This window comes from Molossus molossus, unplaced genomic scaffold (assembly GCF_014108415.1).
Source record: "Molossus molossus isolate mMolMol1 unplaced genomic scaffold, mMolMol1.p scaffold_m16_p_4, whole genome shotgun sequence".
NCBI classification, from domain to species: Eukaryota; Metazoa; Chordata; class Mammalia; order Chiroptera; family Molossidae; genus Molossus; species Molossus molossus.
The window spans coordinates 107,311,671-107,329,930 of record NW_023425377.1 but is presented as its reverse complement, the minus strand read 5'-3'; the positions used below and the strand labels follow the sequence as shown (position 1 = coordinate 107,329,930).

The following is an 18,260-nucleotide window of genomic DNA, read 5'->3' as shown; positions in this document are numbered from 1 at the left end:
CAACTTCACTAGCTATTAGGGAAATGCAAATCAGAACTGCAGTGAACCTGGTCCGTGTGGCTCAGCAGATTGAGCGTCATCCCATGGACTGAGAGGTCCTGGCTTGATTCCCAGTCAGGACACATGTTAGGGTTGGGGGACATGCAGGAGGCAACTGATCAATCTTTCTCTCTCACATTGATGTTTCTATTTCTCTCTCCCTTCCTCTCTCTAAAAAAATCAATTAAAAATATTTTTAAAAAATAGTGAGATACCTATAGTGAGATACCCCCGCACCCCTGTCAGAATGGCTATTATCAACCAGAAAGGTAATAACAAGTGTTGGAGAGGTTGTGGAGAAAAGGGAACCCTCATTTACTGCTGGTGGAAATGTAGTTTAGAATATGGTAGTTGGTAATAGGCCTGTTTGTCAAAAACATCATGAAGAACATGGAATTAGGAGTGTTTCCGGCAAGGATTGGTTCTAGGTAAGCAAGAGGTATGCAGTAGATATATTAGCACGGTTCTCATCCCTGAAAAGCAGTATTATTCTTTAAGCTGCATAATAATCAGAAAGTTTTTCCCAAGGCATATTAAGCAGATTAAGATTTACCTGCTAGAAATTAGTTAGCTGATATGGAGCATATTTAAGGCAAGACAGGCTCTCTCACTCTGGCTACAAGCGCCCAGCGATGAGGTTCACCTGCAGGGCCCTTGGGTACAGCTCCCAGCACTCTAGTGATAGTTCCATCCTCTATCTTCCCAGCAAAGCCTTTAGAATTCCCAGGTAAGAAAAGTGAAGTGACAGGGATTAATGTTTAATCCATTCAAATTCATTTCTTACTTTAAAAATCTGGGTACATTAACTTTCTTTGAATCAAAATATTTGGAATGCACTTTACAAATTATTAAAATACATGAATATGATATGAGACCTTGGTTAAAAGCCACTTGGTTAAGTGATTGTTTAATATTAAACATAAGTCTGAAGGCTAGAAAATATGCACAATAAATTGTAGGTGTACATTCAATAGTGCATCTTCCTGGATTAATATTGTGAATTAAACTCCACAAGAAAATAAAGACAATAAAAAGGTTCTGTTATCTGCTTTTGTTATGGGCAGTTATTAGTGCTGATGGCCGTTACTACTAACTATAATACACATGTTTACATGTTGGAGTTTTTGTTTGTTTGTTTTTAAATCCTCACTGGAGAAAATTTTTTATTTTTTATTAATTTTCAGAGTGGGAGGAAGGGAGAGAGAGAGAGAAACATCAATGCGAGAGACAAACATCAATTGGCTGCCTCCCACAAGACCCCGACTAGGGCCAGGGACCGAAATGCAACCAAGGTACATGCCCTTGACCAGAATCAAACTCATGACTCTTTGGTCCTTTGGCCAACATTCCAACCACTGCGCCAAACTGGCCAGGGCCATGCTTATATATTTTTACCTCAATATGCTTATATGTTTTTACCTCAAAAGATGACAAGTACATATGAGGATATGTATGAAAATCAAGTTCTCTGTATCCAAACAATATCTATTATCTAAAAAATATCAGATGTAAAGATGTATAGTCTTTCATCATGCGAATATATATATATATATATATATATATATATATATATATATATATATATAGGCATTGGCAGATAAAGAATCATTGGCAGGAATACCTTTGCAAAATAAAAACCCAATATCTTCATGGTAGAAATATGAGATATTTACATTAAAATGCCTGAAAAACTATGCCCTAAAATAAGCTTACTCTATAAACATCTCTTTACATAATAGGGCTCTGATTTAAAAAGAAGGAGGAGGAGGAAGAGGAGAAGAAGAAGAAGGAGGAGGAGGAAGAGGAGGAGGGGGGCAGGAGGAGGAGGAGGAAAGAAAGCACATCTACACAACAGTATAATGACTCTGACTTCAATGTGGAAACCGTGGCAGAATTTAAAATGTTGGAAACAGAAATACCAACATGAAGCTCTCATGGGTTTCTACCTCTAGAGGTGAACTTTGAGGAACAAAGTTTGTTTAGCACTAACAATTGGCTTCCATGCTTCCAGACGGGCAGCACTCCAGAAGTACACTTGGTTTTACTAATCTGAATTATAAGCTTTCATTTCTGTACCACCCATACTGTACATAATGTATATATTCACAGCATGGGAGCATCATGGTGCCTTCGTGAGTAGAGCATAATTTATTTTTTAAATTTGATTCATAAATGCTAGAAAATGTTTGTTTTTAATGGTGACTTAAGAAGTGGATTAGTGCCCTGGCCTGTTTGGCTCAGCAGTGGAGCGTCGGCCTGTGGTCCAGAGAGACCGGGGATCGGTTCCCGCGAAGGGCACGTACCTCGGTTGCAGTTTGTCCCCGACCCTGGTTGGGTTGTGCGGGTGGCAACCACTCGATGTGTCCCTTTCATGTCGATGTTTCTCTCTCTCTCTCTCTCTCCCTCCCACTCCATCTGAACAAAAAATGGAAAAATGTCCTCGGGTGAGGATTCAAAAAAAAAAGAAGAAGAAGAAGTGGATTAGTAAGAACTGCAAAACTTATTTGACTTTAAAGAGCTGAAAATGACATTAAGTCCTTGGGAAGTTTTCACTTCACTGTAGGTATTAACAAGATTCCGGATCAAGTGAAATGCCGGGGTGGGGGGGACTCTTTAATGCTGTTTATGAGGTTGCAATAAATATACTTATAACCTAAAATTTTGTATTTCATAAGAATTTCTAATGAAATATTTTGTTTCTTTTGTTTATCAGAGACTTGCATAGCAAAGTTGTTCTCACCAGGGAGTTTATATTCCTGATATTATAGTAATTTAATCATATAAAACAAAGACTTGTTAGTGGGTCGCTGCATGGTAGGAGCATTGGGTGTGTAATCTTGATAAACAGTGATCTAACAAAGGAGCCTAAAGCCATGCTCTCTAACAGACTTATGAAAGTAATTATACCTTTATTGAAGTTACACCATTCTCAAACCCCTGCTGCTCCTGCTGTTTCTTAAAGATGCTTATTTTCTACTTAAAAAAAAAAAAAAAAAAAACAGACAAGTTTTGGAAGACTAGCTGGTGTTAAGTAATATTACAAAATGTAACCAGATTCTCTTTGCAGCTTATATAACAATGGTACAAATATTTTAACCCAAATAATAAAAGACTCGAAGGTTAGAAAAACACACACACTCAGAATGGCTAATGAGAGTAACTCACTAATTGGAGTAACAACTCACAAGACTATAGGTAGAGTAGAGGGAGAAGTGGAAAGCCTTTCACTGGCCATGATCATTCCCACAACGGATCATTAGTGCAGGCTTTGCACAGCATGGCTAGGGTGAAGGATGGTTTGAACAGAGTTGCATAATGTAAGACGAGACAAAATGTCAAGAACCATCTTTTAAAAAGTGCTAGGGCAAAAAGCAGGCAGAATTACAGGAGCAGCTGCTTGGGTTAGGTAACTCAAGCAAGGTGATGATAGACAGATCTTTCAGGATTGCTCTTTGCCCGTAGGGTTTGATCTCTAGTTTATTCGGGGGTATTAAAGCTCTAGAAAAAGTGTTTAAATAGCTCCTACTGACACAAAGCTGACTTATACCCAAAATCTAATTTGCATTGTGCATTTGCAAACATCCATTTCCAATAGGCAGATGACAGGTGAGTAAGGGACTCAAAACAAGAAGAATCCCATAGGGAAAAGCAACCACAGATCTCAATCTTTTAGTCAGCACTTTCGGTAACATCTTGCTCTCTCTGGTTACCCACCAGCAGACAGAGATTTTCCACTGTGCAGCCCTGAAAATTCTAATTTGCTTTGTCCACAGTCTCTTCTGTATTAAACCCCTGTCTTTCTTTTATTTAGTTAACTCCTCCTACAATGATTAACTCAAGTCTTAAACGTTCTCTATAATCTTTTCTGATTTCCAAACTTAAGATATTATGAATATTTGTATCATTTTAGCACTTGATACATGTGTGAATGTATAAGCATTTACAACATTGTATTCGTCTAGTTATATATGTGCACCTCCAGGCATTTTGAGGACTCCAAGACCTTTGAACCACCTTATATACCACAGCACATGCGAAGTGCTTCAAAGACGTTTGTTGAATATATTTGCAACAACATTTTATCAAAAAAGATTCTGGATTGCCACATCCAAGGAAGGCATTCATTTGGCATGTCTAATGCATTTCCTTTTGCTTTATGATTTATTACAAAGATTATCAATTAGAGAAGAGAACATGCTTTTAAATCTCACATGGCTGAAAGCATTAGAGAATATATACTAAAATGCCCCCCCCCCCAAAAAAAAGTGGCATTCTGCTACACAACGGCTCTAGACACCACTGACAAAATATTTATGTTTGTAAAGCACAGAGAGAGTCTGTGGACTCATGGGACCTTAGAAGTAGACCCATCAGAGTAGGTGGAAAAAACCCAAAGCACTCCTAAAATGATCTGGTCTTATAAAGCACCGATATCTCAAAGCCTGCCAAAGACTTTATGGTAGTACCGTTCACCAGTGAGGTGGAGGTGATAGGAGAAAAAAATCCACACTACTGGTATTGACAGCATTCATTCATAACATATTTGATAAGAAATAAGAGGAGAGAAGCTGCAGCTCTGTTAGCCAGGGGTTCAGTCTGAGTTGGGGCAATGGCAAGCCAGCCAGAAGTTTAATAGGCAGATTCTGGAAATGAGAAGGTCATAGAAGAGCTTGATAACCTCTACACACATCCCAAGTTCACTGGGAAACAATGGGAATGAAAAGGAAAGACTTAAGAGTACCAGTGGAAAGTAAAATATGAGGTAGGCATAAAACTGAACATTGAATGCACTCCTCAATCCACACGCAGGTACATATGCAGCGGGTAGAAACCATATAAGGTCTCAAGGTGGTTGAGTAAACGCTATGTTCAATCATAGGCTGGCAACTACATTATAAAGATCAGAGATGACCTTTTGAGAAGATAACCTAACAATATCAGACTTAAAACAACAGCTGAGCAGAAAAATGAATAGCTGAAAACCATTGGGGGCAGACAGATCAGAACCCATACATTAAGGCTAGACAAGTTACTAAAATAACAAATAAACCCTTGGAGTGAAGGAGGTCGGAATCCATACTTGAAACATGTTGTCTAAAATGTCCAGTACTCAACAATTAAAAAAAAAAAAAATGAATCATTCAAATAAACAGAAAAGTGTGACTAATACTTAGGGGAAAATAGCAGTAGGTAAAAATGGACTCAGATATTAGACTTAGTAGATAAAACCTCAAAGATGCTATTATAAATAAGCTAAAATAATTGAAATAAATTATATTTTAAAAATAAACAGGACAATTACTCAAAAATAGAATTATCAAGGGAAATAGAATCTATACAAAAGTAACTAAATGGATTCTAGAGTTGAAAAATATAACAACAAAAGGAAAAACTTACAAAACAGGCTCAGCAACAGATTTGAGAAGGCAGAAACAGTAAAACTTGAAGACAGATCAATAGATAGCCACTTTTAAGAAGAGAACAAAAATTTAAATAAATAAATGAACAGCCTCAGAGACCTCTAGGATAACATGAAGTGTATTAATAATAAGTTAAATAGGAGTCCAAGAAGGAAAGAAGAGAAAAAATGTGCAAAAATAATTGGCTAAAGAAATAGCCCATTCTGATGAAAAACATTTAATCCAATGTTTTAAAATTTTCATTGACCCTAAAGTATGATAAACACAAAGTGATCCATGGTCTCCACCCTCTGGTGTTATTTCAGCCACCCAGTCTGTGGTATGTGTTATGGCAGCCCAAGCAGGCACATACCAGGAAATACCTATGTTAACAGATGCGAGTGCAGATCATGTGGAAGCTCCATGTGCTACGTCATTACCTAAATGCACTCCATCTTTCCTTAGCCACAATCAAAAAAAAAAAAAGAGAGAGAGAGAATGAAAGCCAAAATGACCGAAATTAAATTTTGGTAGATGAAAGCTGGAAAGAAAACTTAAAACTCCTCACAGAAAAACAGTGAGTTCATGAGCTAATATTTGTACCAGCATTATAAATATAGAGAGTGATCACATTTTTATTATATAAAAAAGGAAGGCATTGCCAGGGACTCTCTCCAAATGTTAATGGTGGCACTAAGAGATTCTTGTAGGACCTGGCTACCTAATCTAGTGGACCCCTGGTCCGTAGCCTAATGTCATTCTGGAACATCAAATTGCCAGTACTTTTCATTTCTTTTTATAAATCCTCACCCAAGGACATCTTTGCATTTATCTTCAGATGGAGCAGGGAGAGAGGGAGGAAGAGAGAGAGAGAAACATCGATGTGAGAGAGACACATCGACTGATTGCCACCCACACAACCAGGGCTGGGGACAAACTGCAACTGAGGTACGTGCCCTTAGCGGGAACCGAACTGGGACTTTCTGGTCCGCGGTCCTACGCTCTAACCACAGAGAAAAACTGGCCAGGGCTTTCATTTCATCTTTTTTTTTTTTAGTGTGTTTTTTAAAAATTGTTCTAGGTTTTCTACTTTAAGGTTTTTGTCTAGGGCTCCATAGTGAAAATAAACTTTACTTCATGATTGTTTTGTGTTCACTTTAATTTCAGAAAATGATCTAAAAGTTCTATTTACATGTTTCAAAATTACTGGAAAACCTTCAAATTTTAAATTTCTAAAAATTGGGCATATGTGAGAATAGGTAATATAGAACCACAGTGTGTCACTTTCTTTACTTTCAGATGTGGTAGTCTATTGTTAGTAGTTTCATTCATTGAGATTTAAGTGAATAGCAAGTAAAATCTCTCATGTTTGCATAGCCTTCGACTTTAAAGATCAGCTTATACATGCAGTCTAAAGTTCCTTCATTCTCCCAAAGGACAATTTTCAGATGAAAATCATGCCCTCGGTCACAAAATTTTTTGTTACCATAGTGATAAGCATAAAGAATTTTTAAAAAGCTAAAAATACCTGAATACATACAGACAGATTTAGGAGTTTGACCTACTTGGTGTCATACACTAAAGTTAATCAAATGAATTAACTACATATGCATTAAGTGAAGTAGTCTACTGAATGATAAAATGCGTAGGTTGCACATCTGAACTATTACCCACAATCAAAGAAGTCAGTATGAATGAAGATGACTGACAATCTAAAATGCATACAATCAGATTCTCTTAAAAATGGAATATATTCCAGAAGCAAGTTGAAAACCATTCCTTTACCTCTATTTTCCTTTTTCTTTCCTTTCCATTAATTAGAATATTACCATTTTAAATGAAAGTTTCTTTTGCACCAAAATAATTTCTCTAACTGGATGAAGCAACATAATTGAACATACATTTTAAATTATGATAGAGTGACTCCTTTCTATAAAGCAAAGCTTGCCAATTTTAGGCATTATAATAAAATAAATGTTTTTTTAACTAAGTTTTCTTTTGAAAATTTTAGTTTGTATAAGAAGTTTAATAGACTCAATCATTTACATAAAACCTACTATATTTCAAGGCATTAAGCTAGTCTATGAAATATCAATAAAATGCAGTACTTGCTGTCAAAATGCTATGATCATTCATTTTTTATGACATTGACTTTTAAAGCGTCTCCTATGGTAAAATGGAAAGAGCACTGGGCTTCACTCGAAGAGACCAGGGAAAAGTTCCAGCTCTATTAATGCTCTTAGGAAAGTCTCTTTCTAAATCTCAATTCTCTCATTTGTAAAAATGAGCTTATCAACTCCTCTAGAACACAGGTCATTATTATGATAATAAAAAGAGACGATATGGGTGGAAATCAATGGATGACATTCAATAAATAGCCATTATAAAAATGAGTCATTATGTAATTAGGTTCACTATTTAAACATTTTCTCTTTTTTTATCCTCAACTGAGGATATTTTTGCATTTATTTTCAGATAGAGCAGGAAGGAGAGAGGGAAGAAGAGAAAGAGAGAGAAACATTGACATAATAGAGACACATCGAGTGGCCACCACCCACACAACCCCAACCTGGGCCAGGGACAAACCGCAACCGAGGTATGTGCCCTTAGCAGGAACCGAACCCGGGTCTCTCTGGTCCACGGGCCGACACTCTAACTGCTGAGCCAAACTGGCCAGGGCAAAACATTTTCAAAATAATTATTAAAATTTATTTTTAGAATTAAGTATACTTAATAGTTATTTAAGAAGAATAGCAAATATCTATTGAACACATAATGGAAAAAGCATTTTACATGAATTATTTCACTTAAACCTCACAACAGTCAATGACAGATAATATTATCTTCCTCTTATAGTTGAGCAAAATGAGACATATCAGAGATAAATTATCCAAAGACATACAACTAGTCAGCAGTGGAGTGAGGAATTAAACCCAGGTACACTAATTCCAGAACCATGCTCCAGATCTAAACCTTTGTGATACACTCCAAAGTAATTGGTAGAGAAAATACCTCTGTGAAACTTAACTTGAAAAGAAAACATATTTTACATTACTAACAATAATTAGTATAAGTTTCTGAAATGCCTAATTCATTATATTTAATTTTTCATTTTATTCTTTATTATAAAGAAATGTGAAAATAATTAATTTTTTTATTTTTTAAATATGTTTTCATTGTTTGTTTTGTTTTGTTTTGTTTTTTTAGAGAGAGACAAGAAGAGAGAGAGATAGAAACATTGATATGAGAGAGAAACATTGATGGGCATACCCCCTGCACACCCCCTATTGGGGACCGAGCCCTCAACCCAGCATGTGCCCTGACTTGGAATCAAACCCGGACCTCTCAGTCCATGGGATGACACTCAATCCACTGAGCCACACTGGCCAGGCAGAAAAGTGGAAATAATTTAAATGTACAACAGTAAATACATTATAGATAGTCCATATGATGGATTATTAGTCAATCATAAATACTACTATAAGAGGTACCAGTAGCTTGGAAACTTATGAGTATTGCTAAGCAAAAAGATTTTCAAACATGTAGAAAATAATCTCAATTTTTATAAAAGTAATGCACAGAAAAAACTGAATAGATTTCAAATGTTAATCACTGCTATTCCTTAGTACATTTTATGTATTTCTGTATTTGCAAATTTTCTATGATAAATATTCAATGTTTTTGTCATCAGGAAATAAGTTACTTAAACAAACAACCTAATCATGACCACTGAAGCACAAAGTGATTTGGATGCTTCTGTTTGTCTGTGAACATATGTTTCTTAAGAGTCTAGAAAAGCAGTCTAGATACAAGGGATACAGGACTGATAAAGCAAAGTCCATGGGTACAGAATTAGGTAAATTTACACCAAGAACTAGTGGAAGAAGAGAACTTCAAACCTATAACGAACCTTCAACCTTGTCACTCTCACCTGAATCACATGTTCCTACTAGCAGGTGAGTCCTATTCCTCCATTTTAAAAGGTCCTGCTGTGATTACCTCTTTTCCTCAGTTAAATTGTGGATACATCCATGCATCATCTCTAAATATGGCAGCAAGCCATAACAGTAGTATGAACACAGAAGGAAATGTTGACAATAATCTCGAGAAGTTAAGAAAATTTTTTTTTTACATATTGACAATTTATTCCCCTTTACAAGTGTTTAGAGAAGGGGGGAATGTTGTTCCATTTAAATATTCTCACACAACACTATCCTTTCATTTATTTACTTTCTAACTGTAAAATTTTATTACATTGAAATAGTTTACAATGTATAAAATATTATATTCTTCAGTACCAAATCTAATTATCCACCAAAAAACTTATTAGTATCAGTATTTAAAATATGGTAGTTTAAAATACACTCAGTTAGATGTAATTTATAGCAAAACATATATTACAAGATTAAGAAGCTAAAATCACTTCCTCCATCCACCTAAAAAATTTAATTGTATAAACTTTTTAAACCTATAAATCTGTTTCTTTATATATACTAAAATCAAATAAAAATAAATTTGAGGAAAAGAATTTATATGACAAAATTAATAAAAGAAAAGGAAGGAAGAAAAGAAAAACGGAGGAAATAGGGGGAAAGGAAAAGGAAATGGCAAAAATAAAAGAAAAGGAGAAATTACTTGCCTTTATGGACCAGGTCCCAAATCTGATCAATTTGCTGCTGAGTTGGGAAATGACCACAGTCATTGAAGAACTTAAGCAGCTCACTTCTTTCTAATCCTTGCCAATATTCTCTCTTAGCAAACATTGTTTCATAGACTAAAAGGATGGAAAAGAAAAGAAGAAAATATCTTCTTTACAAATAATATATCAGTACAAATCACCTAAAAGTTTCATTTGGATTTGAAGAAACTTGAACCCCAATTCTATCTTTATGTCTAGTAATAAGCCTCCATACTTAGAGTAGCACTGTGTCAACCTCCTACAGAAGGTCAGAAGGAAGTGCAATTTGGACTTGCTTCCCCATAGAGAATCTTGGCATCCTCTGGCCTGGTTTACACGACAGCTGTCTACAGATCCTACGAACATGAATGTTCAAACTACGTCATAAGACATAGCTTCTGTGTCAAGATTTTGGGGGTGGGGAGACTGTCTTCTGCTGACCCATTTCAGTATTCATTGTTTATTATTTTCCCTAATTTTTCATCTCTTTTTAACTTCTACACATTCTAACTACTTGAATTGTTGATTCTACTTTGAACTGATTCTTCTACTTCTGATTTGAACCCTAAATGGAACAATGTCTACTTTTTCACTGACGTCCTATATTCTTACTTCCCAATGTAAGGTTATTGGCTGTTCCTGGCTCAAGGCTACCACAGGTAACCACTCAGTTAGGCCATCCCTCCCCCCTCTCCCATCCTTGGCATCAGACAGTGGTTAGGTAATGGTGAAGAGAATTGATGCATGCATTTTGTAAGTGTAGTTCTCCACAAACATTCTCATTCTTTCTTTTCAACATGGTGATATTGAATATTCTTATGTATATGGATTAGCCCCACGAAGATGACGGTTAATTAGCATTTACAAGATGACAATTGTTGCCTCAGTATAGGTGTAGTTCTGAAATATGGGCTCTGGATGACAAAGGCACCAGAGAGGTTTCTATCAAAAGTTAATGTATCATCTTGGCACTCAGTCATGTGGACCTTAACTTGGTATTCATTCTTTCATTCAGTTCAGGTGGACAGTCATGAGACATTGACAAATTCCAGCCATATTTAGTGATTGCCTAAATATGAGTAGAGACCCTGAAGCATGGCAGCAAAATAAGTTCATACTTAGTATATCTATAGATTTTTCTCTCATTTCAAATAAGCAAACTGGCGCAGTTGCTGTTGGTGCCGCCACCATATGGCCTTGTTTCGTACATTTCTGAGCGAACAGACTTGATTTCTTTGCCAGCCTCTGCATTTCATTGCCTAAGGGCTCCCTCTGGATGTATATTAGGCCCTAAAAGCAAACATCCAGCAACATACTAGCAGAATTAATATTCTAGGCAGGTGTAATTAGGGCCAACATAAAACTTAAATCATGAAAATTGATTAAATTTTTCTGGTCTTTGAAAGATACTTAAAAAGGTGCACAGATATTAAATATCAACCCTATTAGCAATCAAAATATGGAAAGAATAGAAAATTTTCTAAGGAACATGACAAATAGCAACTTGCAAATTCTACGGACACCTTCGTTGGTAATTCTTTAAATCCTTCCTTTAGCTAGTCCTGTTCAGATCCCAACTGGACTTCTTTACATCCTTGCCTCATGTCAGCCTATTCTCCAAAAAGCCAGGGTGATGTGTTCAGATATAAACTGCTCCATAGCCCTTGGTTCATAATGCTCCGCCGGCTTCCCAGCGTGGTCAAGGTGAAATCCAGTGGCCTGTAAAGCCAATGCAACCTGTGTCCCCACTCCCTGAACCTCTTCCGTCTCACTTTGCTCTGCTCTGGCTCAAACACACCATCTAGTGCATTAGCCTCCTGGCTTCCTCTCATAGTAACTGCCTCCAACGTCTGGCCTGTGCTTGCTTCTCCCTCTGCCCAGAGCGTTCTCCCTCCCTCACTTTCTTTAAGACTTTTATCCAAATTCTCAGTTAGAAACCACCGGGGTTCAGACTAAAAAACATAACCACATTCATTTTTTGGTTTTTGTGTGTTTTTCCAAACAGAAAAGGTTATTTTTAGATGCAAAAATAGTGTAATCTGAAGTTACAAAATCAAGGAGGAAAAATCATGGCAAGAAAGTGAAACTAAGGAAAATAAGAAAGATTCTATACGATTAAAAAATGAATTTAGTGACAGAGTTTGGGGGATAGAGTTAAGACAGAATAAAAATAGTGTGGGCATTTAGCAGAGGCTATGTGATTTGGAAGTCAGTAGGTAAAAATAAAGTGAGTGGAAAAGAAGCGGTGGTTAGCATAATAACTGTAAGGTCCTAGTACTTATTTCACTAAATATTAATCTATCTGTACATTCATACTAGATTATGGGATATAAAATGACTATCCATAAAAGAGCATTATTCAGCAACACCTTCACTACTTACATTTTTTTCTATCCATCCATTCCTCTAGCTCTGCAAAGTTTATAATTTGTCTTGTCCTCCAAAGACCCAGTCGATGTTTAATACGATGGATTTGTCTGCAATACATGTTTATAACTGCTCTCAAATTTGGCCCATGATACAAAGCCTATAAAATAACAACACAGACAGTAAAGCTCCTATGTATTTCTGCTCTTTATGTTTAATTTCGGTTTGTTCATTTCATTTGAGCTACCTCACCCAGCTTCTTAGCTTACGGATGTATGTATTGTTCCTTGACTAGGTTAACACGTGCATTATACATTGCAATAAGCTCCCTGAAGTTCAGCATTTCATTGTGTTTCTTTGTCATCAGATACTTGTACTTCTCATAGAAGAGAAGTTTCAGTGATGGATACTTTCATAGGAGCTTCCCAGGGTGACATCCAGGTTTCTATAATATATAGACTACCCAGCCAGAAAAAGAAAAAGATTAAAGTTTTATTAAAGCATTATTCTGTAATGAACAACTTTTGCCTAAGCTATACACTCTGAGTCCTCAAATCCTTGTATTTTCTTCCTTTTGAAAACTATATATTCGTGTCTTTTCCCTAGTTTTCACTGGACTTTTTTGGGTTATTTGTGCTGATTTCTAAAAACTCTGACTATTAAAAGAAATAACTTTTTAGCATATGTGCAAATTTTGTTTAATCAGTTTATCTTTCATCTGTGACTATATTTTTCTGCATATTAATTTTCAACACTCTAATAGACCTTTAAAAATTAAAGTATTCATCTATTTGAGGAATTTTTTCTTTTCTAAATAGTCAGTTCCATTTTATTTATCAATTCAATTATTTTTACGTTTTACATTTTCTAGCTCATTAATTTTTCTACATGTCTTCATTAATTCCTTTTTTTAGCCTTTTCTCTATTCTCAGCTTCAATTTTCATTATTTTTTAAGAACGTATTTAAAGGTCATGAATTTTCCCGAGTCAGCTTTCCTTTGATGTGCTTTGCATACCATTTTACAAGTGAAAAAAATTGAAGTATAAAATCTTTAAATAACTTTCCTAAGGTCCCATAGGTGGGACCTTAGGAATCAAAACAGAAACACTCCAGAGCCCACACTTTGAATTATACACTGTATTTCTCTTAATTTACTTCAATTTAGTATTTTTCACCCATTCTGTGAATATTTGTTTTGACTTCTTTCCTAGTGTATTTCCTTTTATCACACTCATGATTTTTATTGTTTTTGTCATTTATTTTGTTTTGTGTGCTTTAAATATTATTTTTATCATTTTATTTTTTACCTTTACTTAATTGTGTGATTCTTTTCTGAAATTTTTAAATGCTATGCTTAAGCCTATAGTTCTTAATTTTGTAATATTCTCGATAAAATACTGCTTACTTTGCTTGAATGAAAAAATTAATTAGCATAATGTCACTACTTTCCTCTTCTCCTTTCTCTTTCCATCTGACTGTCCTCAGAATCCAGGCAGATTCTGAATGTTTGCTAATGTCTTTCAACATCTAATGATATTTTCTAATGTTTATTTCTAATCTGCCTTTTGTTCAATAGGTCCTTGTCGTTTTTGAAAAGTAATAATGAATTGGTAACAATTTTAGAGTGTCCCCCACCCTATGAATCTTAGAGGCAAAATTCACATCCTACAATTTGAAGCTACAAATCAAATGCTCATAACCCAAGACCCTCTGTAGCTAGGTTGCAGGCATGTGACATAGCTTCTCCCATTATCTACAACAGCCTCAGGTTTTGAATAGAAACTAATAATGCTTTTAAAAGCAAAATAGTGGGAAATCTATTTGTACAGTAGAACAACCGTGGCAGCAATATCCATTTGTTCAAGTGCAGTGTTCTTCGAGGCCAGAGTACCCAGCATTCAGTACGTGCACCAGGTTCTTTCTCTGCAGGATTTGGCTGGAGCTCTGGGAGCTACGCTCATTATCTCTTCTCACTGCTGAGTTTAGTTCTCAGACCTCTGCCCAATATTCTACTCAGTATCTTCCTGCTTAAATCTGTCAGCAGGTTTCTTTTGTTTATAATTAAAAATCAAACAATGTTTCAAATGTATCCTTAGAACATGGCCAAAAGGTCCCTGCTCGGCATGTGCTAGCCAGACAGATGACATTTGCTAAAAGACCAGGGGCTTTGGGCAGCCACCAAAGCCAATTTGCGTGTCTTTCCCTCTGAATTTAATAAATCTGTTTTGGGGTACATAAGTTATCTTAGGAGGACAACCTTCTCAGGTGGGAGGCATTCGGAAGATTACCGAGGTTTTCCGGTTAAGAAGTTGTGTTTCCTATCACAGCATGCTTCTCTGCCAGGCCTCTGCATGGAAATATGTCTCAGCTATGATGCTGCGTTCACCTCGGTATGTAAATATCTACATTTCTAAACATTCCTCCAGAGAGAATGTATCTGGAACATGTACAAATTGACATTTATAACAGCAATATTAAAATAGAAAAGACTCCTTGAAATTTACTGATTATAATTTTCCAATTCCTGGTGACTTAAAGGGTAAATAAATGTATCACACTTATCACACTTCAACATTTTTAAAAAATTGTTTTTCAGTATGTATTTTCAGTCTGCCTTTTGTTTGATATGGTCGCATATCTTTTTAAAAATATGTAATTAATTAATTGCTTGTTTGGTGAATTACACTACTGCATAACACTCAGTGGGATTTAATTTATTTGACTTTTTTAGCAACATGTTTACTAGCCATTTATGTTTCTCCTACTGTAAAGTACTAGTTCATGTGTTCTGTCTATTCTTCTATTATTACTGTGTTTTTTATCAGTTTGTGAGATAGATGTTTACATGTAACCCTTGTGCAATATTTCAGCAAATGTTTTCCCAGAGTTTAACTTTCAAAAAAAGTTACAGACCTATAAGCAAATACCTTGATCTCATTCATTGACATCTCAACTTGTCTAAACACTTACGTAGGATCTTTATTCAAAATTTCATAAAAACAAAAAAAGAAAAGCTTTTAAAATGACTAAACCTATATACAATGAAATAAAAACATAATATTCTGAATAGTTAAGCGCATAAACACACATTTAACAAATATATCAGCCACACATAATATGAAGTATGATTTTTGTATTCCACACCCACTAAAGAATTAGTGAAGCCCTTTTGCCAAAATGTAGCTGCAGGTCGTATCTCTCTTCTGCAGTTGGTTCTTCTCTCTTTCAGGCTTCTTCTCTGTGTCTTCTGACCTAGATCACACTGTTGACTTTTATTGCTACCTGAAGCCCATGCTCAATCATTCCATATCTGCCTACTTAGTACAAAGACAAAGTGCACATTTTGGTCACCGGTATCACGGAATCTTATCTTCTTCCAATGCACTCTGTAATACCTTAGCAGCCGCTCCTGACCACCAGGGACCTGGCACCTCTCTGTACCAATATGCCTATGGCTCTCCTCGCCATCTCCCTCAAGTGGGCACACCCCAGCTGGATCTGCAGTATCAGAAAGGAGTTTAATCTAGCCTCACTTTTTTAAAAACATATATTTTGTATTGATTTTATAGAGAAAGAGAGGGGGAGAGAGAGAGAAATATCAATGAGAGAAACATTAATCTGCTGCCTCCAACATGCCCCCTACTGGGGATGGAGCCCACAACCTGGGCATGTGTCCGGATGGGGAATCTAACCAGTAACCTCTAGGTGCATGGGATTATGCTCAACCAACTGAGCCACACCAGGCAAACTAGCCTCAGCTTTTTTGTTTTGTTTTGTTTTCCTTTATTGATTTTAGAGAGAGGGGATGTGAGAGGGAGAGAGAGATAGAAACATCAATGAGAGAGAACATCAATTGGCCGCCTCCTGCATGCCCCCTACTGATGATCGGGCCCACAACCTGGGCATGTGTCCTGACTGGGAATCGAACCAGTGACCTCTTGGTACATGGGTGGATGCTCAATCGCTGAGCCACATCGGCCAGACTGGCTTCAGCTTTTGACAGGACATTCCAATATCCATGTGGAGCCTGATTTGAGAAAATAATTAATTTTGTAATGATTATTGGATACGATGGTTACTAGAATACCTCATGTTTTAAAGTTTCTAGAGTCAGACAGACTTAGGTTTGATTCTCAAAATTTGAGTATTCCACTAGCCAAATGTGTACATTTAGACAGGCTATGTTACCCCTCTGTGTCTTACTCTTCATAATTACAAAAGATAATTAATTATACAGTCCAGAGGAATGGTACCACTTCAATCCTTGATCACTAACCTCATCTGGGTTCATACAGTGGCCTGGAAATTCACCTGTGTTTTACTAGTCTCTCTCTGCCATTTTCTATGCAAACTTAATCTCCACAAACACACTCTCACCATCTAAACACTCACAGAGAATAAACAGATATCAAAGGAGAAACAAAACAAATATAGGTGGTCCTGGCCTCAGAGTAAACATAGTCCCAGAAGTGTTTTTCGGTTCAGGATAAGACAAGCGTTTTGTTTCGAGTCTCCAGCTTGACACAGTCAGCAAAGGACATTATTCATAACATTTTCTTAATCCAAAAAAGGTAGACAGAACTTTAGAAAAATCATAGATTTATCGACCAGGTGATTATTCAAAATTTCACTCTTTCGAGTCTACATTAGATATTGGAAACACCTCGCAATATTTAATGTGTGCTTTACCTTGACCATTATTCTTTGGAATCTTTTGCGTTCAAGCCAACCTCTGACATGCGCCTGCATGAGGGTGATCATGTTGATTGTTTTTTTGGTAATTATCATTCTGCTCCTTTCCCGGAATACTTGGAAGATTTCTATGTGTGGTCCAATTCTTTTAACTTTACTGTCAAATTTGTCACTTTTACTCAGACTCTGTTGTACCCTAAAAATATAATATATAACTTTTTATTATAGTTAATAAGAAAAATAAACACTTTTGAAAAGTCTTAGATTTATTTCAATGATGAATATATTGAAACAGAAAATGTATTGTAATTTGTACACAGTCATCATTTACATTACCTGAACATGTCAATAGGCTTCTCCAAAGGAGGTTGAACATACCAGAATCAATATAACATATATAAAATTAACCTTCTGAAAATAGAAAACTCCAAGTAAAGTGAACTTACCAAAGCTTACTGGCAAGTATTCAAAAGAAAGAAACGGTATCTAAGGAACAAAATATTTTCATACGACAAGGCAAGGGAGTCAAAATAATTTTTCTGCTCCAGAAGCAATTAGACTGAAGACTACTTTAAACTTATGTGGCACTGGTACATTGCTGAAAAATCAGCCGAAAATCACTTTCATTTTCCAAATGCTATCAATTGAGAGGCACAGTAGTGTATTGGTAGGGTCGTGGACCACAGGATTGCAAAAGTGAGGGATGGTGGCAAACCCTGCAACACTGGTACAAGTGCCCCCACAGTGGTGATAATATGATAAAACTGCAGCCTTCCTCTCATGGACAGAGGCTGTGTAACCTTGGTAATCTTGCACCTGCTCTTCTTCTTTACATGGCTGTTGTATTTTTTATATGGCAGTCCATTTTTTCAATGTCTTCCAAAGTCCAAAGTCTAGTTTCCTTGTAATGTTCAGCATACAAAAAGCTCTTGATTATTTTTAATTGTTTTTGTTTCTACAACGTGCATGGCTGAGCTCCAGTGAGATGCCCAGGTGAACTCCCACACCAGAGCTGACTCATGCCCTACAGGTGCCCTGTATAGAGGCCTCTGAATCCGAGGCCCAACTTTCTTGATTCCCAGCA

At 36.2% G+C, this 18,260-nt stretch overlaps 1 protein-coding gene across 1 annotated transcript in view; it reads right to left on the bottom strand.

The window, feature by feature from the left end:
- Positions 1 to 18,260, bottom strand: part of IQCM (IQ motif containing M) — a 231,407-nt gene that overhangs the window by 67,025 nt on the left and 146,122 nt on the right. Inside the window, exons 8-10 of the mRNA XM_036282282.1 lie at positions 17,174 to 17,372; positions 12,499 to 12,643; positions 10,078 to 10,212 (exon numbers count right to left, since the gene is read on the bottom strand). Of these exons, the coding sequence (XP_036138175.1) occupies positions 10,078 to 10,212; positions 12,499 to 12,643; positions 17,174 to 17,372 (479 nt within the window). The remainder of the gene's footprint in view (positions 1 to 10,077; positions 10,213 to 12,498; positions 12,644 to 17,173; positions 17,373 to 18,260) is intronic.